Source organism: Thermobia domestica, chromosome 2 (assembly GCF_964235325.1).
Source record: "Thermobia domestica chromosome 2, izTheDome1.hap1.1, whole genome shotgun sequence".
NCBI lineage: Eukaryota > Metazoa > Arthropoda > Insecta > Zygentoma > Lepismatidae > Thermobia > Thermobia domestica.
This window is the reverse complement of record NC_137455.1, coordinates 295,743,552-295,770,925: the sequence shown is the minus strand read 5'-3', so window position 1 is coordinate 295,770,925 and position 27,374 is coordinate 295,743,552. Positions and strand designations below refer to the sequence as shown.

General features: G+C 36.3%; 1 protein-coding gene across 1 annotated transcript; it reads left to right on the top strand.

Moving 5' to 3' along the window:
• Window positions 1-3,117: 3,117 nt before the first annotated feature.
• On the top strand, window positions 3,118-25,988 carry LOC145678594 (replication termination factor 2). The gene is made up of 5 exons (XM_081748933.1): window positions 3,118-3,320; window positions 10,631-10,810; window positions 17,016-17,231; window positions 19,025-19,316; window positions 23,260-25,988. The coding sequence occupies exons 1-5, from the start codon at window positions 3,252-3,254 to the stop codon at window positions 23,427-23,429; spliced, it is 927 nt and encodes a 308-aa protein (XP_081605059.1). The 5' UTR covers window positions 3,118-3,251; the 3' UTR covers window positions 23,430-25,988.
• Window positions 25,989-27,374: the final 1,386 nt, after the last annotated feature.

The window sequence follows — 27,374 nt, the reverse complement described above, 5'->3', positions numbered from 1 at the left end:
ATAAATTGAACATACTATATGAAAGCACAATTCATTTCGATATCACTTTACCGAATGGGAGATGACAGCGCTTTGCCTACGCCATTAATACTGATTAATCATCAACTTTAGTACTCTTATTTACGTAACTGGATGCACAAATTTGCTTTTCATTAGACTACCGTACTATTACATAGCCCTAACTGCTATAAAGTGTTTTTTTTTTTTTCTATATTTTACCATTTTAACTTTCAAGCCGTGATAGGGGAGAAGAAAGTGTGATAATCATGAAAGAGGTTGAATTCGAAATAGCAGGTATTTACACACTTCATGCAGGCACGTAGCCAAGGGGTGGGTTCAGGGGGTCCGGAACCCCCCCTTCGGAACCAGAAATGAAAAATATTAGGGAAGCATGAGACAAAAAGGAACGAGAAAAAAGATTCAGCGTTTAAAATATGAAGCTACAGCATGCGTTTGGTTGCTCTTTCTTATGAGGAGCTTTGTATAGAGAAAACGGGAGGGGAGTCAAGTTGAAAATGGGTATTATTGTAACGGAGCATTCCGAATTCCATCTATCTCCATGCTAATCCTATGGACTACAAATGACGATCGATAAATTGTTTCGATACATGTCGAAAAAACGGATTTTTGGATGTATGTCCGTTCGTCCCGATGTAAAAATGTTCGCTAGCCTACATCGAGACCACATTTAAAACTCAATGTTTTCACAAGATTCATTAGGTTCTTACTTTAATTTCCTTCCTGTCCCTAAAAGTAAGTGTACTTTACTTAAGGGTGAAAATTAAAATTTACAATTTTCTCAAACAGCTTAAACGATTTTGTTCACATTTTTCAAATCATTATTCCACTAACAACTTATAATATGGCATAAGTCGTTTCTCTCAGAAAACTGCAGAAAGCGTAGATTATTCTTTTGGTTTTGGTGGGTATATAATTAAATTTCGATAACGTCAATTGGAAGACGCAAAGTTAGCAATAATAGTGACGGACTCACTATCCGATTTTTAGAATAAAATTACTAAATAAAAGTAACAACTGCTCTATGATATACTTTGCAGAGAAGAAGAAAACAGCTAAAATTGAGGTATTTAGCGATGAAGAATTCCATAAAATACAATGATGTTATAAAATAGAGAATCTGCCCTTACGACAAAATCTTGAAGCCATATGTCACAGTTTCGCCACCCCTACTCTGCCCACTCCGTCCAATATGAGACAGCAATCATGGCGGAAAAGAAAGTAGCAAATCAGGCGAAGGCGGAAACAAGAGTAGCCAATCAGACTTCTTGCTGATGCTCGGTTCTTTTTTGGCTTCATTAATTTAATAGGATGAAGATACATATGGGCAGATCTATTATTTTATATCATCCTTGATAAAATATCACGATATTTCAGAGATCTTGCGGATTAAGAATGCAGTAGCTATTTCATAGATTCTTTTTCATAACTTTTCTTCCTTTAAATAATACTCCAATGCATTTTAGTGTCCACGCCCAAATAACTGAGATTGATAATACATACACAAACTGATATGCCAAAAAACTACTGTTATTGCTAAAAGTACAAACCAACATGTGCTAGGTTATTCCAGAAACAACATTTCCATCTAACCCGGTTCAAAAGCAGAGCGAAGCGGTCTGTACGGGAATGCGATCGTAAAGAACAGCGTGCAATTTTACTATACGGATCCACACAGAAATTCATTAAAAAAAAAAAAAAACTTATTTCTCTCTGGTTACATTTTCTGTACCTTCAGCAATCATTTTCGAGGTGTGCTCTCGCATCCTCCGGTGCAGCTTCACTTTAACAGGTCTACTGCAATATAGCAACCAACGTGTAGTTTTACTATACGGATTCATATAGTATAAATAGTAGTAGGAGTAGTAGTAGTAGGAGTAGGAGTAAGTAGTAATAGTAGTAGGAGTAAGTGTAGGAGTTGAGTTCATTTTGGGTTTAACGTCCCGGTCAGCAGCGAGGCTATATGAGACGTGGACCTACTGATTAACGTGGAATCCGAACCACAAGAGCTCCCGCCAGGAATCGAACCCGGATCTCCCACGCCAAAGGCGCGTACGCTAACCGCTTAGCCACGGATGAGCTCTAAGTGCAGTAGTAGTAAGATTAAGTAGTAGTAGTAGTAGGATTAGTAGTAGGAGTAGCAGTAAGTAGGAGGAGTAGGAGTAGGTGTAGTTAGTAGTAGTAGTAAGAGTAGTAGGAGCAGGAGTAGGAACAAGTAGTAAGAGTAGTTGTAGTAGTAGTATTAGTAGGAATAGGTGTAGTAGGAGTAGGAATAAGTAGTAAGAATAGTTGTAGTAGAAGTATTAGTAGGAGTAGGTGTAGTAGTAGTAAGAGTAGTATAGTAGTAGAAGTAGGAGTAAGTAGTAGTATTAGTAGGTGTAGTAGTAGTAAGAGCAGGAGTAGGAGTAGTGACAGTAGGAAGTGTAGTAGTAGTAGTAACAATAGGAGTAGGAGTAAGTAGTAGAAGAGGAATAGTAATAGGAGTAGAAACGGTAGTAGGAGTAGTAGTAGTAGTAACGGGTTAGAACCCCGCAGGGGTTGGTTGGGTTCTCTTCTCGACATAAAATGGGGAAATTACAGACTTGCTAAAATTTTATGGCAGCTTATGAAAGATTGCATGCATTTCAGGTTCGACTTTAATTTCTATATTTCCAAGTAAATACGCATATCAGAGGTAAGTTGACACCATATTTCCATTAGTTATACACTACTCTATTAAAATATTATTAGAAATTTCTTCTGGAAATTTTATAAATCTATGGATCCATATAATAAAACTGCACTAAGAGCAGACGCCACAGCGATTTCTTACAAATTATAGTCACTATTGATATCACAATTTACATAACATTTATTCTTCCATCCCCATTCTCAATGTCCACAATACCAGAAAAATTCATCTAAAATTTCATTTCCGGAAATGAATGTTCTTGAAAAAGATTCTTGTTCAAGCTTTCTTTGACCGTGTGTAGCAACATTAGACTTACAAATAGAGAAACCTCAAACAAATACACCGATATTTCCAATTCTAGAGGTAATTATATACTACAGTGTTTTTGTATAATTCTATTAGTGACGTGTCTCAAAGAAATTTACTTTCTGGTAACAGTGATTAGTCTGCTTCCTGATGGTGAAGGTGTAATCGTTCTATATTTTGTTTTCTTTTGTAAAGTGAAAAGTATAATTTTATGCAATTGCAGTGTTTACATTCAGTGTAACAAAAATTTTACAGTATGGGTTGTGATGGTGGAACAATTCCTCGAAGAGATGAACTTGTTCGAACGAAAAAGAAGCCAGAACAGGTAACTATTTCGCAGATAAAATAGAGTGACTAAGAAAGGGGGGTATAAAATATTAGTTTCTATCTACTAATTTGGACACCATATAGAAAAATTGTATTTACCTTTAGAAGGTAAAAGGAGGTACAACGGTGCTAGATCAGTTTATGGAATCATAGATTTGTGAAATGTATATAGAAGAAATACTTAACGTAAGGTTTACTTTTGGCGCATCAGTAGAAAACAATCTTGAAAGATCATAATTTTTTCACTAATTTCCGTTTTATTGTACCCATGAAGGTGTCCACTGGGCGACACGAAAGGGCTTAAGTTTAGAGTTGCCCTTGGACTTTGCAACATACAAAAAACAGTGCTTAAAGTATTAAAAATTGTTACATTTCACTTAACTTCAGTACTCCGTGGGCTTCACAAAAATTTAAAAGGTTTTCATTATTTTTGCGCATCCGTTACACATGTTCGCCATATTCGCCATAGTTTACAACTACCATGCTGCTGAAACCTTCCGCGAATGCTTCCGCATCCGGCAAATAGTACTAACTTCCATATATCTTTTCTCGTATTAAACTCTCCTGCCAAATTTACATTCCTAAACATCAAATAAAAACTTCAAATTATCATTTCTTACCTCATTTCTCCTGTAAATTATCCTGATTTTTATAATAAACGGAGGGGTAACTCTAAACTTAACCCCACGAAAGTATATGACTTGGCTTCCAAAAAGCATGAATGCCATCTATCAAAGCGAAGCTGGTGGTCCCCAGCAATAACGCGAGATTGAATCCGAAGGGAACAAGCGCGTCAGTGGTCGTGGGTATGCGCTTAAGCGAGGGTAATGGAATGATGTGGGTTTTGGCAATGATAAGAGTTTCAATAGCACTTGTCATGGTTTCATACTAGTAACGCTCCGCTTGTAAATATAAAATACAAGTTCTGTACACTGTGCAGAAGTATTTCTGCCGGTGAAAAATAGCATCTAATAGAGCATCTTTCGTATGCATACTTATTTTATCCGTCGTAAAGTACTTCTAGTAATTTTTTATACTAGTAATCCTACAGATGTAAAAGCTAAAATACAGCGCTATTACTTTGTTCTTAATTATGTCAACAGAAATTTGTTCCCTGTAAATACGTCTTTTCATGCAAAGTATTGAATTTACCTGTAAATCTTCCAAAATAGGTGCCCCAAAACAACGCCTGCACCATACTTGTTCAAAAAATAAATAAATGAATAAAAAATGAAAAAATAAAATAAGATAAATAAATTGAAATATATATAAATAATCAAAATAGGCCTATATGGAGATCTTACTTCTGGCAACGATAATGATATTAAAATACGTGTATCGTATTAACCACGTAGTAGTCCATAACGAAGCCATGATAAACTGAATTGCCAAGTGAACCGTTGGCGTTGTGATCTGTTACGATAGGTGTCCAAAGGCTATCAGACAAATAAGGCATCTACATACTGTGTTTCCACTATCTTCGCTTAGGAGAATACGATCGTCGCTGACGCACCTTCCTCAGCTTCACCCTGCCCATTCTCGGGTTAGGTGAAAATTTTGCTTTAGCTAACTTCCGTAAGTGGCGGCTCCGGATTAAAGAAACCCACAAAAGCCTGTTTTCATCCTGTATTTCACTTCATCATGTCTTTATTACAGAGTACTACGTGGTAAGAAGCACGTTTAGCATATCATATTTCTACTGTATTGTACATGTGAGGGATAAGATCCCGATATATTTCCATTAGCTACTTGTACTATTGTATTGTGAAATCAAGTGACATATTCCTTCTTGGATTTTACAAATTGTTCTTTCATAAAATTAGATAATACCCCCAAATTTTACTCCATTTCACCACATTTAGTTTAAGTGCAACTCCCTTCTTAGTAATTTTCGCTCTACATGTCTGTATTTTCCTCCATTACTTCAGCATGCACGTTCTAGGTTAGTTAATAAGACAACGGGTTTTAAACACTGCCACATTGTGCTCTTGTGCATGTCTGCCTGCTATTGCATCAGTACACTAACTTGTATAGTATAGAATTTAACTTCCATTTTACTTTCTAATTAAAGACTCTATACTGATGACCTTTATTACCATTTTTTCTTTCTTTCTTTTTTTTCCCGTTACTTTCATGCAGACATTTCGTAAGTTTTGTATTTCGGGTCCACCATCTGCGGCAGTTAACCCCTTCTTGTTACTAACCAGATAGCTTTTTTTAAACTGTACTTTCTATAGGAGTCCGTGCTCGAAAACTCTTGGTCACTATTGCGACCGGATATACGACTCTACCGCCATGCTTTCTGATGTCCTTGGATGTATTAAAAGCAAATTGGATTATGAGAAATTCGTTGTGAAGTTCTGAGCTTCCAATTTATCTTGAACCTGAAATACATTTCCTTCCAGTAATGTATTTAATTTCTATACCAATAACTGTAACTTAAGACCAGAATGTGGAAGCCTATGTATCAAGCACGATGTGAATTATTGTGATACCCGCTTTTCCGAAATTACACCTAGCCCAAAAGAAAAAACTTTCCGAATACTGTATTAGGGTATCATTTAAAGCTAGAAAAGTGATGTAAAATATTTCTTTTAAATTGATCATCTGGTAAAACTGCACACTTTCGTGTATTAATGTTCTCTCTCTCGCACGCACTTCGCTTTTTCTCTCACTGAAGACAACCTGTAGAATCTGGAAATCCTTTAAAAGTCAGGGAATTCAGCATAATCTGACGTAAAAAATTACGCACCCGCCCTATATATGTACATGCATAGTAGATTAGGAACATCCTGGTCAGAAAGACCTAGAAATTTGTAAATCGTTACTTTACCAGAGTCACGAAATTCGTGGTCACCAAATAAGTGGAAACCCTGATATAGTTACATCTAATGTGTCAAAGTTTAGACAGAATGCGTAAATTGTCACTATTGAAATTTCTCTACCCTATAGGAGTTACTAGTATTATGATCCTTCAAATGCACTGCTAAAACGTCCAGAATTCCAACTTCACATTTTAAAAGTAGTCGCATTTTGTATCGAGTATCTCCATCGTCACCTTTGACAGGGTCACTTTTAGAAAAATTTACGGGTAAAATCTATTAATTAATTACTAGATCATCTTTTAAGCGCCCCGCGCAGTATTAAGAGGTATCGTCAAGTTAAGAAAGAAACTTTTCTTGTTTTACGTGACACCCTGTTACATTCTGCGGCATTATTTTCTTGGCGCATGCCCAAATAATTGCATACAGATAGATTAACAAGCATGCAAACTAATATGCCATAAAAATGATTATTTATGCGAAAAACCACCACCAATCTATACTAGATGGTTACTTCAAGCGAGAATTGAATCTGCTGCTCAGGGTAAGAGGAAGCTGGTGGGCTCACGCGTGATGCATCCGTAGCAGCAGGCGCGAAGCAATTGTGGATACGTGCAAAAACAATAATCTATAGGTCTTATGTTTGAGAATTACTCTTTTTTTTTTCGAACAATATTGAACAATTACAAGATTCAGATAGATGTACTTTTGCCACTGCATCATTGCTGTAAAGATGGCATTAAGGTCGTACTTGCAAGCATGTCTATCGTTTTCTGTGTGTGTGTGAGATACGCGATCAATTTGCGCTAATACCGTGCTAATAAGGTTCTTAGGCAGCACAGATCAATGTGAATACACATACAAATTACGAATGATGTGATTTGGTTAGAGTACTAGAAATAGTTTTATACCAGGGTGGAAAAAATCGTGATTTTTTTTTAAAAAAAAATCATTTTTGTTGATTTTTTTATTTAAATGATTTTTTTGATTTAAATCAAATCTTTCTCCTCGTATAATACAATTCGCGAACTGAAGAAAAAGCATTAGGAATTGGTATTAAATGCTAATTATGCCATTTAAGAGAAAGTATTGGGGTCGAATTTTGAATTATCCCAAAAAGCGTTAACCTATGTCAATCCCAAACAGTGTTTCTTAACCCTTTTAAATTATGGCTCGTTTTAAAGGTAAATTATAGACTTTCAGTCAAGCCCTATTTATCCTAGGATAATGGTACATACATCACTCTCTTTAGAGTAGAACAGCTTTTGAAACGGTAACATTCACATTTCCCATCATGTCCCTGAAGCGGGAAATTTTGAGAGTAGTTGTCTTTTTTTTTTTTTTTTTTTTTAATCCCCTCTGGATTCCCCTGTGTTAACGCACAGATCTCAAAATCAACTGGGAAATACTAAGGGGAGTATCGGTACTAAATGTATGTACAAAATTTCAAGCTTCTATCTTGAGTAGTAAGGGTGAGGAAACTATTTAACAATGACCTAAGAACATTCTCACAATGCCCCAGATGACCCGGATGTAATATAAAAATTTCCTCAGACATACCTATTTATCCTAGGATCATGATTTGTGCATTATTCTCTTCAGAATAAAACAAATTTTCAAACGGTACCCTTCAAATGTCTCCATCATGTATCTGGGGCGGGCAAATCACGAAAAAAGAAATTTTCTGTTAAAAATATCTTCTTTTTTTAAATTTTTACCTCTGTGGACCCCTCCCCCTGTTTTAAGGCAGAGTTCTGAAACAAATCTAAAAAATACTGAGGGGTGCACTGAGTAAATGTGCAAAATTTCAATCTTGTAGGTGCAAAAGTAAGCCCGCGAAAAATAATATTCCCCAAATACCCCTGATTCCCGTATAAAACAGGATCTCAGGTAACAGTTTCCTGAGACATCCCTATTTATCCTAGGAGCATAGTACGTACATCATTTTCTTCAGAATAGAACAGCCTTTCAAACGGTACCATTCATATGTCTCCATCTGAGGCGGGAAAATCACGAAAAAAGCTATTTTTTGTTAAAAATATCCTTTTTTAAAACATTTTTGTGCCTCTGGACCCCGCTGTTTCCACGCAGAGATCCAAAAACATCTGAAAATTATTAAGGGGTGCACTGAACGAGTGTGCAAAATTTCAGTCTTCTGAATGCAAAATGTAACACACCAAAAAAAAAAAAAAATAACACGCATAACAAAAAATATATTTTTAAATTTATGACGTCATCACACACTATGCCTCAACGCAGAAAGGCGTGAAAACATATGTAACGTGTTCTAAAATGCCTCCAGTCTCGAAGAAAATGAAGTAAAAGGCCTTATTGGTACTTTTTTAATCGAATAATGAAGATTCTGCCCTATCACCTAAAAATAGGTGATATAATTTAAAAGGTTAAGCATTAAGGAAAAAGTACAGCAACGTTTATCAAAATGACACTTTTTCACAAAAGTTACTGATATTTGACAGGGGCCTATTTCTAAAAACTCAGAACTAGTTTGCGGCATGAAATACATAAATTTCGCCTAAAGTTATAAAATTAACAAAAAACAGACACGCATAAAAGAGATTTTTCGTCTTAAATGTCGATGGTGATTTCCCCGTTGGAATAGTTAACGATTTTAAAATCCAAGCCCAATGTTACGAAAAGAAGAAAGCAGGATTGCTCTGTTACCTGTTCAAAACGGGATTTTCCCCAATAATCCTCTACATGACACTTGTTTTCATACTATACTGTACATTTGAGTCTCATTGTATTATGATTATTAACTTCCATAATCGAAATAACAGAACAGAAACGAGATTTTACTTATTTTCACTTTAAATTAATTTATTTCGGAATTCGATTTAAATCAATGATTTTTATTTAAAAAATCAAGTGATTTAAATCTGGATTTAAATCGTGATTTAAATCAGACTGATTTAAATCAATCCACCCTGTTTCATAGTATAAGCTTTATTTTTTAAAGGTAAATACAGCTTTCCTTCGTTGTGCAGAAATTCAGTGTCGGTCGAAATTAATATTTATATAAGCTACTCCTCTTTCATATGCAGTTATTCATTTTAGCTGTAAAATTAACATTTTTATGGCGCACCAGGCACCCCGTCCTTGGTCCAAATTTAATGAAAAGCTAACTTGTAGTGACCACCGAGCATACATTGATGCGTGATATTGGAAGTGAGATAACTACCATGGTAAAGAGTGCTTATTTATTAAGAAGCCTAATCATTGCAAAACTAAAATACCGCTAATTTTACAGTAATTTTGTGATATCTTCAAGTAGATAAAAAGATAATCGAAATGTGGAACAAGGGCGCGCTAGACAATATTATTTTGCATGAGATACCGTTATCACGAGTCACCTAGTAGCTTTTCGTTTACAGCCATTTATAAACGCGAAAATAAATGCCGATTTTCTAAATGGCTGGAAATCGAAAGCAGATAAGTGAGTCGTGATAACGGTATATCATGTAAAATAATATTGTCTAGCGTCCTCTTGTTCCACATTTCGATTATCTTATATCTATTTGAAGATATCACATAATTACTGTAAATTAGCAGTATTTTAATTTCGCCGTGATGAGGCCTCTTAAAGGTTCAATCCAAGAGGTAAGATGCAAAAGGTAATTCTGGATATGACACTCGTCTCCAGGCTTCAGATATAACTGTTAGAGGTTGGATCAGGAGTGTTAGGAAATTGTGCACATGCACAGATTAGAGGTAGCCCAACCACTCTATAGATTGTGGATTGCTCTATGTAATAAATAATAGTGAGAAAGTTTGTGGATGTTAACAAAGATTTTATAGGTGGTTTTGAATACTTCTAAGTGGTGCATTAATAATATGGAGGCGGTTGTTATTCTGTATAAACTACTGTATAAATAAATCCTATGTTAGTGGATTATATTGCCTGTAATTGTTTCAGAATTTGTGCTTATTTCGTATTTATATTGTGAACATTTAGGTTGCGTGTTGCTACTAGTTAATTTGGAATCAGCTTTGAGATATGTTTTTTGACTTCACACAGTACTTAAACAGTGTTAAGTTACCAGTTCAATATTAGGGTCTTTTGGTTTTCCTGCCTTTGCATCCTTGAGCTGCTACTTGAATAACTTGGAATTGTTCATATATGTAACTTTTGTACGATGAAATTCTTCTCATTTTTTAATGTTTATGGAAGAAAAGGTAATAGCAAAATTTGAGCCTTGGTGTAGGGCATAAAATGTATGCTATGTCACTGAAAGCAACAATGCACTGTATAGCTGTAGGCTCGAGGTTGAGGACAGAACTCATGAAGCTGCATATGCTTAGACTAAAATAATCTTTTTTATATTATGAAACTTGTTGATGGTGTTGTAAGTTAGTCACACTCTAATGTAGAAAATTAAATATAAATACGAGTAGTACTAGGTGTTGTTAGTACCATGAAACATATTAATTGCAGATGATGATAATTTTCTTGCAATTTCATTGGCAGAAAGATAAAGACTCAGAATTGTTGTTCCGATGGCGTCACTGTGCAATAAGTCAACAGCAGTTGCAGTCTCCGATTGTAGGATGTGGCCTTGGAAGAATGTACAACAAGGATGCTCTTTTAGAAGCCCTTTTGGATAAGTCCAAAATACCAGAAACTGCAAGTCATATTAAGAGCTTGAAAGTAAGTACTAGGTATTACTAAATTATTTGTAATACATGTAGTGTTTATTGCTCCATGACAGGCTTATTACTGTAGTTGCCTGCAAACTGTCGGTGGTGTAAAAGGTATAAGGTAATGCTGTATGAAATCAGATTCATCATCCTTCCCCTCCATGATGAATCGTCGGGGAGGGGGTGGAGCTGAGAGGGCGGCTTCATTTATCATACGTATCAACCCTCATCCGCTTGTTCTGCCGTCTCAGCCACGAATGCCGCTACCAGACTTACGGTTAGTTAGTTGGTGGGAGTCTTGAGAAGGGAATGGTCCGTGGACATCTTACTCCATGTGGGGTGGACATGCATCCATCCTGACCCGCTGTTGTGTGGCTCCAGTGTTTTGGATTTCCGGTGTGCTCAGTCTTTGAGAATAAAAAAGAAAATGAAATGAAATGAAATTTTAAGTTTTACGTCCCACGGTTATGCCGGTTAGGCTAAAGGAGACGGTGACGATGAGTGATGAATGAAATGGTGGAATGAAGAAAGTGGGAGGAAACGGGAGAACCCCGAGAAAACCCACGCACACGGTGTTTGTCCACCACAAAGTTCACTTGGCGGGGGCTGGGATCGAACCCGGGACCCCAAGCACCAGAGGTGAACGCTCTACCACTGAGCCACCGCGAGAATAAAAAAGAAATACAAAGAATATTAAAATATAGAAACGTTAAAATTAAAATAAAATTTAAAACATCCGCACCTTTCTGTTCTCTTACGGATTAATGGGGAGCTATTTTTAGCTGGTCAGGATCGTTTTTTGCATTTCACTTTTTTTTTTTTTTTTCGATGGGAATGATTTTCTTGCTTTCCCATTCCACTTGACTTCAGAAACGGGTCCGGGCTCACCTTGTAAAAAGTCGTCCAAACCAAGCGAGAGTAAGACAAACACTTAGGTTGTTGATAATGAGAAAAGGACATATATCGTGACACCTGTAGTCTGATACCTTGTAATTAAAGCTAAAGATGTTGAAAGTACTAGTGCCGAAGCTAACCATCCAAGTGCTATTTGGAGCTTGCCACCTTTCCTTATTAATAAGGTTATTACAAATATGAACGTTGCACTGGGGAGAACTCAAACCTCGAAGAATTTTTTCTGATATTTCAAAATAGATTATGTATTGTTGGTATAAAACCGTAACCACCGATTTGAAAGTGGATATAAGTAATGAAACATTTATCTATATATTACATCTTACTATCGCTGTCTATGATAGCTTCTTTATTCAAATATTGAAACTACTGTAGCTTATTTCCAACGCCGGAATATGGCTAGCTAGTCAGTGCCTCAGGAATACATCATCAGAATGTCACACAACAGTGAAAAACATAAACTATCAACGCTTCATATTATACGAGAAAATAAGAGGTATCAACCACATGTGAGATCGAGCTGGTACGCTAGCCAGTATGTTCCCAGAACAGCCAGACACCCTTCTTTCGAGGTCGATACTTAAACACACTTTGAATTTTCGTTCGATTATCAATGCTTTTACTGATTGTTTCGCCAGACGGAAGAAGTAGGAAGACAAATTAATAGACAGAAAAATAGCTGTGAAACTGAATGGAAGATTTATATTTATTTTCTGATAAGTAATTTATTTTTTGTGCACATTTAGAAATTCATTTGTCCCAGTTACGTGCTTACCCAAAGAATATATATTAAGTTTAGTCACTACTTCTTTAATAGCCGGGGACACGGTGGCTCAGTAGCGCAACGCTCGGTTACTTCCTGTTACGCAGAATCGCATGAAAACGTTTGGTAGCACCTTAATATTAGAAATTAATTTGGCGAAAGGAACAAAACACCAACATAAATCTAAAGAAGGGCGGCTCGCAATAGAAGTCAGAGACAAGTGCAGTCGTGATTTACTGCAACAAGAACAAATTGCAAACACACAGACACATAAATGAATAAATTTTTAAAAAAACATTTGCATTGAACAATAATGGTATGAAGCTTAATAAATTTAGTATACATGTGTGACTCTTAATATCACCTATCTTCATTAAATTGTAATTTCAGCTGACCAAATGAATGCAATAAGATGCTGCATTAAAGTACGGAAGAAGGTCAATCTCACCCAGGGCCGGCGCTAGCAGTTTTGCCGCCCTGGGCGGTACTTTCAAATGCCGTCCATTTAATCCGCAAACCTTATTTTGACAGAAGACGTTCAGGTATTAAGCAAAGTAAGATACCATATTTAAAAACATATATGAAAAGGAAAATTAAACAAAAATTTGAACTGCCTCTCTCGAATGTTTACGTAATATTTAAATGACTTCATACATGTCACAATATTCAGTATGCTCGATTTCGCTGTACGTGATATACAGCAGGGCATACAGATTTTTTAAAATATATGCTTTAGTCCGACTAAGAATTTTAATTTTTAAGCTTATTTTATATCAAAAGGTGTTTCCAATATAGCATGGAGCAAAAAGATAATATAGTGAATCAAATATTACGGCAAAAATAAGTAATTAGCTTAAGACTTATAATGTAGTAAAACACAATAGAAATACACAAATTTAACGTACTTTAATTGAAAAAACTTTTCTTACTTTGATATGAGCAAATTCCTTCATCACATTCGCGTAGTCCAATGTTTCAGCCAATTAATGTTCCATTGATATCATCACTAGACCACCGTGTTTGAGATATGGAAGAACGTAGATAGTTTTAATAAGCTTAGAGTAAGTTTCGAAAAATTTCTTTCTCAACTTGCCACGGTTCCTGGTAAGGTAAACAAAATCATAACTGCAACACTGACATAGGGAAAAAGTCATATTCCTTAATTAATTTTAGTCTCGTTTGATGAACTTTTAGGCTTAATTATAGCAGTTAATAGTTTCAGTTCGTCTTTCAAATCACTGCGGTTAATTTCTTTCGATTCTTCGCGTATTAAAATGCAGGCACTTTTCAGACAAAAGTTCAGGTGGCATATCGTTCAGATTACTTATATAGTAAAGAAAATCGAAATACTCGCTGTGATGTTTAAGTTGCTCAAAACTTTCTCTTAAATCTAACACAATCACGTCTAGAAGTTTGTAATAAAAATCGATCTTGTATTTTGTTATGTGGATCTTCAATAGCTTCATCCTCTGGCTCGTACTGAAATCGTCTCTTCTTCTTTCGACTTCGAGCTTGCACTGCATTACCATCCGTGGGTCATCCATATCTAATGCTGATGCCAACTCCATTGCATCAATTAAGTAATGTTGAGCTTTGCATAATTTCTGCTCCTCTCAAAGTACTTACAGAAACCCGACTGCATCCAACACATGGATACTTTTGTTTACTATGTTTATGTGGAGTGAAAAGTAATACCAGATAACGAGTGAGCAAAGGTAAGTAAAGCCACGCAGCTGGTTTACTATACACAGAGCATCATGGGCGATCATTCTATCTATTCTATTGTCGTTACTTATTTAAAGTAAGGTATCATAAACCTCTATTTGATATCTAAGTAGATTCAGCGCATCAACTCAGCTCTCCCATCTTGCGATGCTGAATGGTTTTAAAGTGAGGCTGCTAATATGTTCCTTTAGTGTGGCCCAACGTTGAACTGACATAGAAAAAAAAGTCAAAACTTTTTTTAAACTATACAAAAAAAATGAAACGGTAAACTGAGATGTTGTGACCGCATCGTTAACGACAAAGTTTAGTAAAGGAACATAGAAGGCTTGGGGATTTATTTTTGCTTTTCATATTGGAACTATTGTCACTTCTTTGGCCCTTCATGTCTTCGATAGAAGTTAATTTCTTTTAGCTGTTTAATTATTACTTCTGTCAGTTCTAGACCAGTGATGTCTTTTACTGGTACGAAACCAAGAAAGTGTTCGCAAATTTTTACAAGCCATTCTCCATTATTGTATGTAATTTGTACGAAACGAACGATCCTTTGCTCTGTACCAGAAATATCTGGTGTACAGTCTAGCATTATAGTATAATATGTTACAGCTCTCAACAAAACAGTATTTTACTTTCAATTTACTTACTAAGGATTGTAATAAAAATTTTTTGGACATCTTTTCCTTCGTAATGGTGGTATTTATTTTGTCCTCCCATGGTTCTTTTAATGTGGTCGGCCATGACGCTGTCAAACTTGTATTACTTAAATATAAAAACCATTATATATATATATATATATATATATTTGATAAGATACGATAATGAACGATTTGTAAATTGGTTAAAAACTCGCTGCTAGAACCTAAATGTCTCTAGGTGCTGTAGGCTAGAACGGTCTATCTCAAGTGGGAGTGTAACTTTTCCGTACTTGGAGTGGAGCGTTAGAATATTGCTGAATAGAAAAAATATAAAAGACACTTGACAATCTTACCCGCCCTAGTTGGAAATCTTATCTACGCCGCTGCAAGGGAAATCTTGAACGAGATACCTGTGGCTAGTAGTTTGATAATTGAAAATGAGTGAGAATGCTCTGAATTTCCTGAGTGAGTATTTTCCTGAATGTGAGTGAAGTAAGTTTAATTACATTCTCAGGGAACACAATTTTATTCTTCCATGTGGGTCTATTACGAAGCCTTATATTTTAATAGTATTCTTTTCTTTTTCAAATTTTGCCGCCCACTAGACGTGCCGCCCTGGGCGGTGGCACGGCTCGACCCCCCCTCGCGCCGGCCCTGATCTCACCACACCTAAACCTACTCTAAAGAACCCGAGTACGATTCTAAACATCTCCACAATCTTCTTTGCATAGTTAAATTGCCTACTTCCAGCAGCCACATTCTCGGATTGTTCTTGCTTCAAAAGTTGAATGAATCTGTGTATTTGGGGGGTTGTATGTCCTTTCTGTTAAACTTGAAATGCATTGTTCATATGTTTTTCCCCTCGCTGTTACAAATTCGTTTCATATTGCTATAAAACATTAATAAAAATATAATTAGTACAGTGTAACGAGTCAAATAACGACCCAATAAAAGAGTAAACTTCAAATATTGCTGTATGTGCGGGTAGAAGGTTGCATTCAGTTCGTCAACATAGGTGTCCCCAAGTAGTCGAGGAAACCTGTGCCTCCGGGATGTCGGGTGCATTGTTTTGTATATATGGAAATGCGTTAGAAATGTCTTCAAGAGGAACGAGTGAAAGTGAACCTGGTCTCCTAACGTATTTCCTTATATCATTATCAGTCTTGTAAAGTGGAGCCAACCCAATATCTTGTATCTTTATCCTTATAAAATGCATAATGTCGCTTGCTTGAATATTTTCTTGTAGCGTTTATTGACACTTGTTCAAAGTCAGTCATAAATTCTTGCACACGAAACTGAAAGCAACAATCTTCAGCTTTTCTTCTTGATTTGCTGAAACATACATGTGTACAATGACTGACTTTTGCTTTGCAATAAGCAGAGAAGTAGTGGAAAAAATGTTCGAAATGCTTTCTGTGGAATGTATAAAACTAATGAAAATAGACGTAGACAAATTTTAAGTGTTCCATCCATCATTGTGTTTTCGTTTCTTTCACATTACAGAAATTCCCTTTCACTTTATGGTATGCAGATATATCAGCCATCTTGACTTTCTTAAAATTTATGAAATTGTTTGTTTTTACTATTTGTATACGTGATTACAATATTACGGTGGAATCAACATGTAATACAAATATCGGCGTACTTCTGGTGCAGTACAGGCTGTCCACAAAGTTATGTAAAAAATAAAATATCTCATTTTGCGAAACAGGAACTCACGCGTTGGATTATTCTTCTGTCCTTCGAAACCTGGCAACGCTGAGCGGTAAAAACCAATTTGTACCCATTTCTGCGAAACAGGAACACACGATAGCGCTCACCTCTGGTGCTAGGAGACCCATGGCAAGTGAGATTGTGGTGGACAGAGTCGTGTTAATTGTAGGTTCTTCCGTCCGCCTCCCCTCACATACAGCATAATCATTAACTTTCATTAGTCATCCATTGTCTTTAGCCTAAAAGACATAACCATGGAACACAAAGCTAGAAATTTAGATTAATTTTCTTTCTGCATCTATCCTTTTTGTTTCAAAGAAGAGTTATCTCCACTTGGTTATCTTTCGTTAGTGCCATAATTCATTTGTAAGCACAAAACAATCACCTACCTGCAAAACTATAGCTGTCTTTATTATTAAAATTCTCTTTACTTATGTGTATTAAGTATTTGTTATTTTTCTTTTGTGTAGGATGTGAAGGATTTAAACCTGACCGATAACCCAGCGTACAAACCAGCTTCAGCAGAGAAGGGTGATGCTTACGTAGACAGACGTACTTCCCCGTACATCTGCCCAGTCATTGGGTTGGAAATGAATGGAAAATTCAAGTTCTGCTTCCTTTGGAAATGTGGCTGTGTTATGTCAGAGAGATCATTGAAAGAAGTAAAGACAACAGTATGTCACAAGGTAAAATTTAATTTTATTATTCACAAGAAAATGATATCAGTTGAAAAATGAAGATTTTAATGATGTAATGATACTTATACAAATTCCGTTGTATTATTACCATTAACATTCGGTATGGGGTTATGCTTAGAAATATTACCAGTTATTTTCATCACGTCTAATTTTCAGTTCCTGAATAATTCTAGTTTAAATTTTTCGGCTTCCTCTCGGATTCTTAGTCGCGAAATATAAAATTTGGAGTTAAAGCAATAAAAACATCAAAGATATGAGAAGGAATAACTCACCATGGAAGAGCAAGGGAGAAACATCGTGTCCTATGAAGTACTAAATTTCTGCTCCTTAAGGGCTAATGTGACATGGCAGGTAGGAATCAGGCTGTGTATTCTTTTGTTTGGGAAGTAAAGGTTGTCACCTCATGTTGAGGTTTTTACTGACAGTATTTAATATATATTTTAAGAGAACAACACAGATCTGAATGAAAAATCAGGATCTGCAATATCGAATTTAGTTACAAGATATGCTATGTTCATATGAACAAAATAAATTTAAAAATTAGGCATCAAGGAATTGTAACAGAACAGAATATCCATTTTCAAGTCTTTCGAAAAAATTAAGAGAAACACAGCACATTGTAGATTCAAGAATATTATTTGGAGTCAAAAATGAAGCAAGAGACTGGTTGTTGAGAATTAGCAGAAGCTGGAGATAGTAGGAAAATGAAATTTGATTCAATTGGCTTCATATTTTGGTTTATTTCTTGTTTCATAGGGCATTGCAAAATCCATTTCAGGGTATTCTTGTTTAAATGCAAGGTGAAATTGGGATTCAAATATGATGGATGTAACAATATGATAGAAGGGAACGGTGGCTCATTGATAGAGCGCTTACCTCTGGTGCGTGAAGTCCGGTTCGATCCCCGACCAAGTAAATTTGTGGTGGACAATATCGTGTGCGTAGGTTTACTCGAGGTACTCCCGTTTCCTCCCACTTCCTTATTCCACCAATTATTTCATCATCGTTCACATACCTTAATCATCCATCTTCCTTAGCCCAAAGGGCATAAACGTGGGACGTTAAACTGAAAGATTTCCTCGCATAACAGTATGGCTCCCAAAAAGATTTTACTTATCCTCCGAAGTTGAAACAATATTGGCACTTTGGTGTAAGTTCTGATGAGTTTAGATGGACCACGTTCAAAGAGACAACGCTTACAATATCTATTTTCTGATAACTTCCGAATGATTCGGTCGATTTGAGTGCAGTTTCTGATAAATTAAAATTGACTCAGATTAAATGATTTCCTTTTTCACATATTATTGGTGTGTATGGGATAATATCGGACGAACACGAAGGAATCTCATCATTAATTGGTTGAACTTGCATTCCTAGGTCCTGCTTGCCAATTTGGTGCCTTACAAGCGTACTTCTAGCGACACGATTAATATAAAATAATTAGCAGATGTCTAGTTAAAGGAGCTCGAGGAAGGAGTCATATATCACAAACAATTGTTTGTGATTGATTGCTGGTAATTCAGTTTGCAGAGTATCTGCTCGTCAGTGCAGTAGTCTGGTATTTCTGTGTTCTAGCGTGATTTATTTTATGAGAATGAAAATTGTACTGTAATTGACTATTTAGCCGAAGTAATTGACAAAATATTTCATCATTAGGCTATTACTTTTGAAAGTAACTGTAGGTCTTCATTTTAGAAAAATCAAACTTGAAATGCACTTCACGTGTTTTATCTGTGTATTATTATCTTGACTTGAACGTACCTTTTCTTGTTTGTTGATAGTGTCAGCAACCATTCAAGGAAGAGGATATAGTTGTGTTAAATGGCACAGAAGAGGATTTGGAGCTAATGAGGACCAAAATGGAGGCTCGACAAGCGAGAGCGAAGGCCGAGAAGAAGGCGAAACGTAAGATGGTGGAGGGCCAAGGAAAGGAGGCTTCATCAACCTCGACATCGACATCGGCATCGACCTCGACGAATGAAATTGATGAACCATCAACTAGTAGCACATCGAGTAAGAAAAGCAAGTTAGAAAATGGAATTAAAGACACGAAGAACGGAAAACTAAACGGAAGTAAGTACCGCTTATTGGATATTCAATAATGCTTTTCAAATTTATGTTTTCTAATAACTAAACTAGAGTGAATATTACGAGGAATATGTATTTCATTGTTAGGAATATGTATGTTGCTGTTAGGAGATAAACAATAATAGATACGATCTACTAGTTAACAGTGTAATTTTTATATATACAATAAATAAACTTATTTCAGCAGATAACTGTCAACTACATCAGATTGGCAACGAACGACATACGTTTTAGAAGCCATACTAATTCCAAAATTGCGCATGAGAATTTACTCAGACATATTATTTTGTTAAGCTGGCGTCATCTACCGATTGGTACATCTTGCTAGTGTTATAATGAAAAGCTTGAGTATTGTATATTTCAGTCTTAGTTTCATCGTAATAGGTGGTGGGTCTCGTACACGATTTTAGGTTTACACAGAAACAGACAGATATATATATATATATATATATATATATATATGTACCGCCTGTTTATTTCAAGTACGGAATAACTCAAAATTCCTAACTTTTCAGGAGAAGCGTTTAAAGTTTCGAAACGCAATGGAAACAAATGGGCGAAAAAAAAAAAAAAAAACGACACAAAGTTCTCTCTAGCTCTCAGTTTTAAAATCACATCTGTAAAATTTTTACCAGAAATAACACATCAAGATTAGCTTTCATTTTCTGCCCATAAGTCAATAAGGGTGAATTTTTAGTTATATTGTTCTTAAAATATATATATATATATATATATATATATATATATATATATATATATATATATATATATATATATATATATATACACTCATGTGCAAAACTTAAGAATAATGCTATTTGCATGATTTATTGCACTCAGAGAATGGTGAATCAGCCATATATTATTGGAATGTGGAATTGTAAATGGATACAGTCCGAAAACACTGGAAGAGAATGCACAGGATGGGCAACAGAGACGAAAATGCATGGGCATGGGTAAATTCGGAAATAGACCAATATGGTTTTCGAGGGTTAAGCGTAAGATACAGGACATCAATAGTGTGTGTGATCGCCCTGCAGTGCAATACATGCACCGCAACGTGATTGCATGCTGAGAATGAGATTATCAAGAAGTGGCTGGGGTATGTTTTGCCATTCCTGTACAAGTGCCTCCCGAAGCTCAGGAATGGATCTTGGAGCCATTTCACGACATGCAATTTGCGTGCCAAGCATGTCCCACGTTTGCTCGATGGGATTCAAGTCCGGTGAGCAACTGGACCAATCGAATCGCCTGATATCCTGGTGCTCAAGGTACTCATCCACTATGGCAGCACGATGGGGACGTGCGTTATCATCCATTAGAATGAAATCAGGACCCACTGCGTCCCGAAACAGGCGAACGTATTGGTCCAAGATGTCATCCCGATACATTGCACCAGTGACGGTACCCCGTGGGAAGACATGCAGAGGTGCACGGGACCCCAGGATGATCCCACCCCAAACCATAATTCCGCCGCTCCTGTACTGGACTACAGCAGTCATGTTAGCTGGAAGGAATCGTGTTCCTGGTTCTCTCCAGATGAACACACGTCGAGAATCACTGGTGAGACTAAACCTGGATTCATCTGTGAACAGGACATGACGCCATTGTTCCGCGGTCCATGCGTGATGTTCTCTGGACCAATTCAGCCGAGCTCTTCTTTGCTGTGGGGTCAATGGAACACACCTTGCTGGTCTTCTGGCATACAAGTGTCCCTCAGCTAACCGTCTGTACACTGTAAATCTTGACATTGACGTTCCTGTAGCAGCTGCAAGGTTCCTAGAGAGATCTGAGGCGGTGCTGTGTCTGTTGCGCTTGGCAGTTAGACATAAGTAACGGTCTTCCTGGTCACTGGTGCTTCTTGGATGACCTCCGAGAGACGTTTTCATCCCTTTAGAATCGTCGCCAGATCCTCGAGATGACACTTTGTGGGACACCCTATTCACGAGACGCGTCTATCTGGTTCTGACCCCTTTCGAGTCGCCCGATGATTTTCCACGCATAACATTTTCCACGCACAATCTCCTACACGTACACTGGCACTAGGTCAAGTAATGCAGCTTTGACTCACAAGTCTCTAACGTCTCGAACACAAGTGCTTGCGTGTTGAAACAGAGCTCATCACCAACCATCGTTCAATGGATGTATCACTGAACGGCAACATCGGGAATTACGCGTCGTGTCAAGCAGTCAGATATGTGTAATAGGATAAATTATATACATTTATCATACCCTCCAAAACTGTTGTCTATGTATTTTCACATTATTTTTAAGTTTTGCACATGAGTGTGTATATATATGTATGGTTCTAGATGGTTTTAGATTGTTCTAGAAGATTCTGTTATATCCTGGAATTGTCTGAATACTTCCGGATTTTTCTAGTAGGTTCTTTACATTCTGGAATTATCTGGATATTTCCCAGAATGTTCAGTTACAGTCTGGAATTAACTCGATAGTTCTACATTGTTTTCAAAGACTTTTCGTTTGTTGGAAGGTTCTTTGTAAAGACAATCCAGAAAAATAAAAACATCTCGCCAGTTCGAACTTTGTTTAATTTATCGTTTTTATTATATCATATTGAGTACATTGGTCCGAGAGTGGATATTTTACAAAACCATTATGAAAAATTCCAGATCCGAAATGGCGTGTTTTATATATATATATATATAACGGAAGTTAGAAAAAAGATATGAACCTGTTTTATTCAAAAATGGAAGTTTTCCTTTTCAGTGAATGTAGTGCTGTATGAATTTTTGGAATTAACATTTTCAGAAAATATATAAATAGTTAAATTTAAAAACAATTCAGAAGGCTATAGCACGAGAACTTAGACACAGATTTCCAAACGGATGATATGATTTGAATTAGTAAGTTATAATCTTTCAAATAAAGTAAAATATCTTGAACTCTTCCTGAGATGGAGCATTTTTTGGGGCTCGGGCCAGATTTTTATTTATTTATTTATTTATTTATTTATTTATTTTTATTTTATTTTATTTATTTATTTTTTTTTTGTTTGTTTGACAAAAAGGGGAGGTTGTTACTTTGTCCTGAATTTAAACATTTGTTAAATTCAATAACATCCGAGATTATCAAGGCAGCCTTCTGCCTGAATTGATATGGACTATACCGTAACTATCTTCGTCACTCTCGACTCTGTGAAGGTAGATATATATTCTCAACTTTTGCAACCCTTTTCAATGGATGGCAAGAATATGTTAGTCAGCAGTACGAACACATTAAACACCATACACCGACTATCAGCATGTCTGAGTTGCCACACTTTGATAAAGAGAGAGAGTGGCAGCATCGATTTGTCAGACAGAAAGGAAAAAACATTGTGGGTGCCTAGCTGACTCTAGCACCTTCTTAAAATCCGTGTTCAAACATAAAGTCATCTGTGTCAAGCTATAGCTAGCCCCGCTCTAGAGCTCAAGTAAGTTGGCCCGAACCTTGTGAGCACGAGTCCTATGGTGCATAGCGAGCCCGAGCCCGAGTTAACATCCAATGAAGCTAATTAACGCGAGCTCGATCGAGTGTGAGGATGACCTAGCCTGATTTGCATTGAGCCAATCCCGATTGCAAAATCGGTCACACCAACAATGTGGTTTTAAACTGTAATTATATTTTCTTTCCCGCACGATAAATACACACATTTGTTCTATAGTTGGTTACATGTAATTTGTAAGTAGTAAATCGAAGTCTTATTTTTATTCATTGTAAACCATTATTCATGAGTATTCCAAAAATGACAATTAGTAGTGAAATGCTAATTTTATTATCTATTTGTGATTGTGCTTCTAAATAGATTAATAGTAAAAGACTCGCATTAATAGTAGTTATGTATGTGACACAGTAAAGATTATACTATAATTTATGTAAAATTTTGCGTTTATATATAATAAATAATTTTATCTTGTTTCAATAGCTACTAACCCAAATATAGTGGACCCGAATTACAAGAAGGCCTCATCGTCATACAGCGTAGCGAAAGACCCGAAGGCTAGTGAAGTGTTTAAATCTCTCTTCACTTCACACAAAACAGCTCAAGGGCAGCAGAAGGCTCATTGGATCACGTACAACCCTTTCTACAATTGAATGATAGAAGTTGACACCGATTTCTATCAAGAATGGCAGATAGTACATTATAAATATTTAAAAAGAAAAAAAAAATGTAATTTATTGTAAATATAAGGGACAATGCAGCATTTGTATTTCCCGATTTCCTAAGAATTTTGTAAGAGACAAATTCCCATAATATAACCACAGTATTTCAGATGTGAACTTCTGTGTGCGAATTTTATCTTCTGTTAACAAATATAATCAGACCAGTCTAAAACTCCAGGGATCAAAATCATAGCCTAATATACAATACTACGATCTTGTTGATGCTGCCTAATTAAAGGTTATTGTTAAACTCAAGATACCGTCTCAAGCTTTCGACACATTCTTAACTCAATATATTTTCCAAATACTATTTTTACTCTACATAAAAGAAAGTCGTTTAAATATCTGAAAAATAGAAAAAATGCATCTTGCAAAAATTGGAAAAAAAAAAGTGTTACTCATACAAACGCTTTTGGGTTAAGAGACCTGATGATTCATTACCTCAGAAACAAATGTTTGCCAGTTTCTCATATCCTATGTCAATAATTTTAATTGTAACATTTCTTCCTACCTTTTTCTTGCTTTACCCACGGACGAAACTTTATTTGTTACGAGCTATTTTGAAGCATAATTACAGAGGTTGTTTCCGATCCATGGTGACGATTTCAAATTGCACTTACCAAACCATGTCGCCACCATCGAGAGTGCTCTACTTGGTGACCCTGAATCTGAAGCTGAATCTGGGCAATTGCTCGACAGTGAAGTTTCCACTGTAGGAAACGGGTACGCAATGTAGTCATGTCAAGCTGCATCCACTTCTCCTGACAGGCTTCAATGGTGCGGGCTCTCCTGTGAGACAAGGCTCGTTTCAGGAGGCCGAAGGCGCAAAAGTCTATCGGTGACGCATCAGGAGACTTCACTGGAATGTCTGTGAATGAAATGGCACAAATTCCAGTTTCTGTTGCCGTTTGTTGGAAGAAGAGGCGGGTTGAGCGAGATGTGTGACTTGACGCCTTGTCTTGATGATGCACCCACACAAGATTCTTGCCGCTCCCGTAGAGATGGGAAATGTCGTTGCAATAAAAGGATATCAGGACGTTAGCGTGATAATATTCCAAATTCACCTTCGTATTTTTGGCTACACGATGTATGATCAGCTTGCCCTTGTACGAGTATCCAGCAATGATCATGAAACCTGTGCCAAAACTTTCCGTGCATTCAGTGAACCATCTTTGAAAGTCACTCACACCTGTCGATCGATAAAAAATTGCACGTCATCCAAACATACATATGCCTCGTTCAGTGTTACAACAAACTTTCACCGGCCAGGTACCGCTCATACAGCTTTCGACAGTTCGTGCGACGTTCCTGGATGTTTTTTGCTAAAGCTTATGAACACGCTTCTTCCGTCACTTTACAAACCTCAAATCGCGGTGGATGATGGTGTGCACTGTCTTCAGTGATGTCTGTAGCCGGTTCGCGATACTCCTTTTGTGGATGGATTCTCCCTGGTGACCAGAGCCCCGACTTCACGAATGCTAGCTCGTGTGCGGCTAGTGGCAGGCCGTGGCTTGGCCTGTTTCTGCCCCACAGGAATCATCCCACGCCTCGCCTTACCTACCCCTTTCAACACCCGTGATATGCCATTTTTGGACACAATGAATCCACGCTCTTTGCATAGTTTGATAATGGCACTATAAGTGTAGTTCACGTCGGAAAGGGTAGTTATGTAGCCCTCCCAATAAGCACTTATTTTCGGCGGCATTTGTCCTGATATGCACTTACAACACCTCTCACGCACAGTTAATGGTCCGCTTGGTGGTACTGCACAAGGTGTATAATTTCGTCACCATAGATCGGAAACAACCTCTGTATCTAAAAACTGAAAGACTAAGTCTTACAAATTGAATTTAGAAAATGTGTTTATATGTTAACTAATTTATTGTTGAAATATTATAGAAAGGATTAATGAGGCATGTATTAAACAAGTATGTTGCGTTATTTTAGTTGTAAAGTATGGGAGTTATGAATAATAGAAAAGTTTGCAAACTGCATCAACTAGAAAATGAATGGTCTATTTGATGAAGACATTCTCTTAATTAATTAGTAAGTAAAGAGACATTTGAGTGTTGTGAAGTAATGAGTATTGTGAAACAATTTCTTGAAGAGTGCGTAACAGAAAGTTCGACTACACATGTCAGTTTAGTTCATCTCTGATACATTACTTTGCACAATTATCACCTACCTGACGAGTAAAAACAAAACTGTAACATGATTGTATGTTTAATGTGACAACTTTTGTTATTTGCTGTAAATGAAAAGTAAGCTATAGGCATTGTATTGCTTCATATAATGATTAAATCCGATGAATGTCATATGTGTCAAGGGAAGGCTTGATTCACAGATCCACACATTTATTTTTGCAACAAAAGCATGTGTATGGGACCAAAAATCTTCTTTAAAAAACTAGGATTATTGATATATCACAACAAAACTTATTGTTTTTTAGTAATTCAGAATGTAATTGTGTAAAGAATACTTTTTAACTTTTTTTTTAAAAAAAATAATAAAAGTACCAAATCATCTGCTTTCCCTTGTCAAAAAAGCAATTCAATTGAGAGTAGATGTATTACAATCATTTCGGTATTTTTTACAGTAATAGATCAGAAAACTACATACAATTAAAACTACTGAATTTCAGCAGCTAGTACCTTTCTGTTTAGACGTCAGATTTTAATTAGAAACTGCGGCGAAACTTCTGGGAACACTTGTTGCTCCTTCGACATTCATTTGGTTAATATTTAAATTGTAGAACAAATAAAAAAAGCTACATAGTTCTGAAAATAAATAGCTATGGCAAGGCAAATCCTGTGGTCGCCTTTCAAAAGTATACTGTGCACCAAACAAAATATGACGTCGTGCAATTGCTGGCAAGGTTGTTGCGTTTGAGACGTTTCGTTATAAAACTGAATACTAAGATGTGAAATATATTACGTACCTGTTCTCAGAACTGAATGGTAAAGCAAATAATTTAAGAAAATAACACTACAAATCTGCTGAGAATCAGTCCTTACTGTGGGACATACAATTATACAGTGGATGCAAAACTAAAAGTATTTTTGGAAGTACTTTATTGTGGTTTATTCTGCTAAATCTCAACAATTATAATAAGCATATCATACACAAACATAAGCCAGTATGTACAAAACTGTCAATATTTTTGTGCTGTCAGAAAGGAACAATGTATTTATTATTGAAAATAAAAGAGTATGGTTTATGTAATAATAGGTAAAAAAAAATGTTATTTTATTTTAATACCATGTATTTACCATGAGGTGTGTTACACAACAAAAATTGATCTCTCGTTGTGAAGGTAAGCTCCCTTGTGAGAATATAGTTAGCGTATTCGCTTCGGCGCAGATCTCACGTTTGATCCCTAATGGGAGCTCGTGTTAGGATCCCACGTTAAACTGTAGGTTCATGTCTCATATAGCTTCGCTGCTGAACGGGATGTTCAAACTTCAAATCCATCCATCATATATGTTTTAACATTCTTTTACGAGGGTGAGTTAAACATTATCTACTTTTCGTTCGACAATTTATTTTACAAAGATAGCGGTTCCACAATGTACACTCATGTCCAAAATGACTGTCGCATATCTATAACTGTCTTCTTGTAAGAATATAATTTGATAATGATGTTGCAGGGCACTTTTAATACTGATACTATGTATATAATCGGGAAATGTATATTTGTGGTAAATTTCATAGGAAAAGAATTATAAATACGAAAATTAGAATGAGTAAAACAAAATGATGCTAAATGGACAAGAAAGTTTCGTTTTCGTTTTATTGTTCTTATTTACTGCCATTTTGACATGAAATTTGCCACATACATATCTTTACCGACTATACACACTAACATTATAAGAAATA

What these genes read in the sequence shown, in the direction of transcription:
- LOC145678594 (XM_081748933.1), top strand. Translation starts at nt 3,252, where the DNA reads ATGGGTTGTGATGGTGGAACAATTCCTCGAAGAGATGAACTTGTTCGA. An exon ending in CGAAAAAGAAGCCAGAACAG is followed by an intron (nt 3,321 to 10,630) that starts GTAACTATTTCG and finishes TTTCATTGGCAG; the next exon opens with AAAGATAAAGACTCAGAATT. An exon ending in GAACGGAAAACTAAACGGAA is followed by an intron (nt 19,317 to 23,259) that starts GTAAGTACCGCT and finishes TTGTTTCAATAG; the next exon opens with CTACTAACCCAAATATAGTG.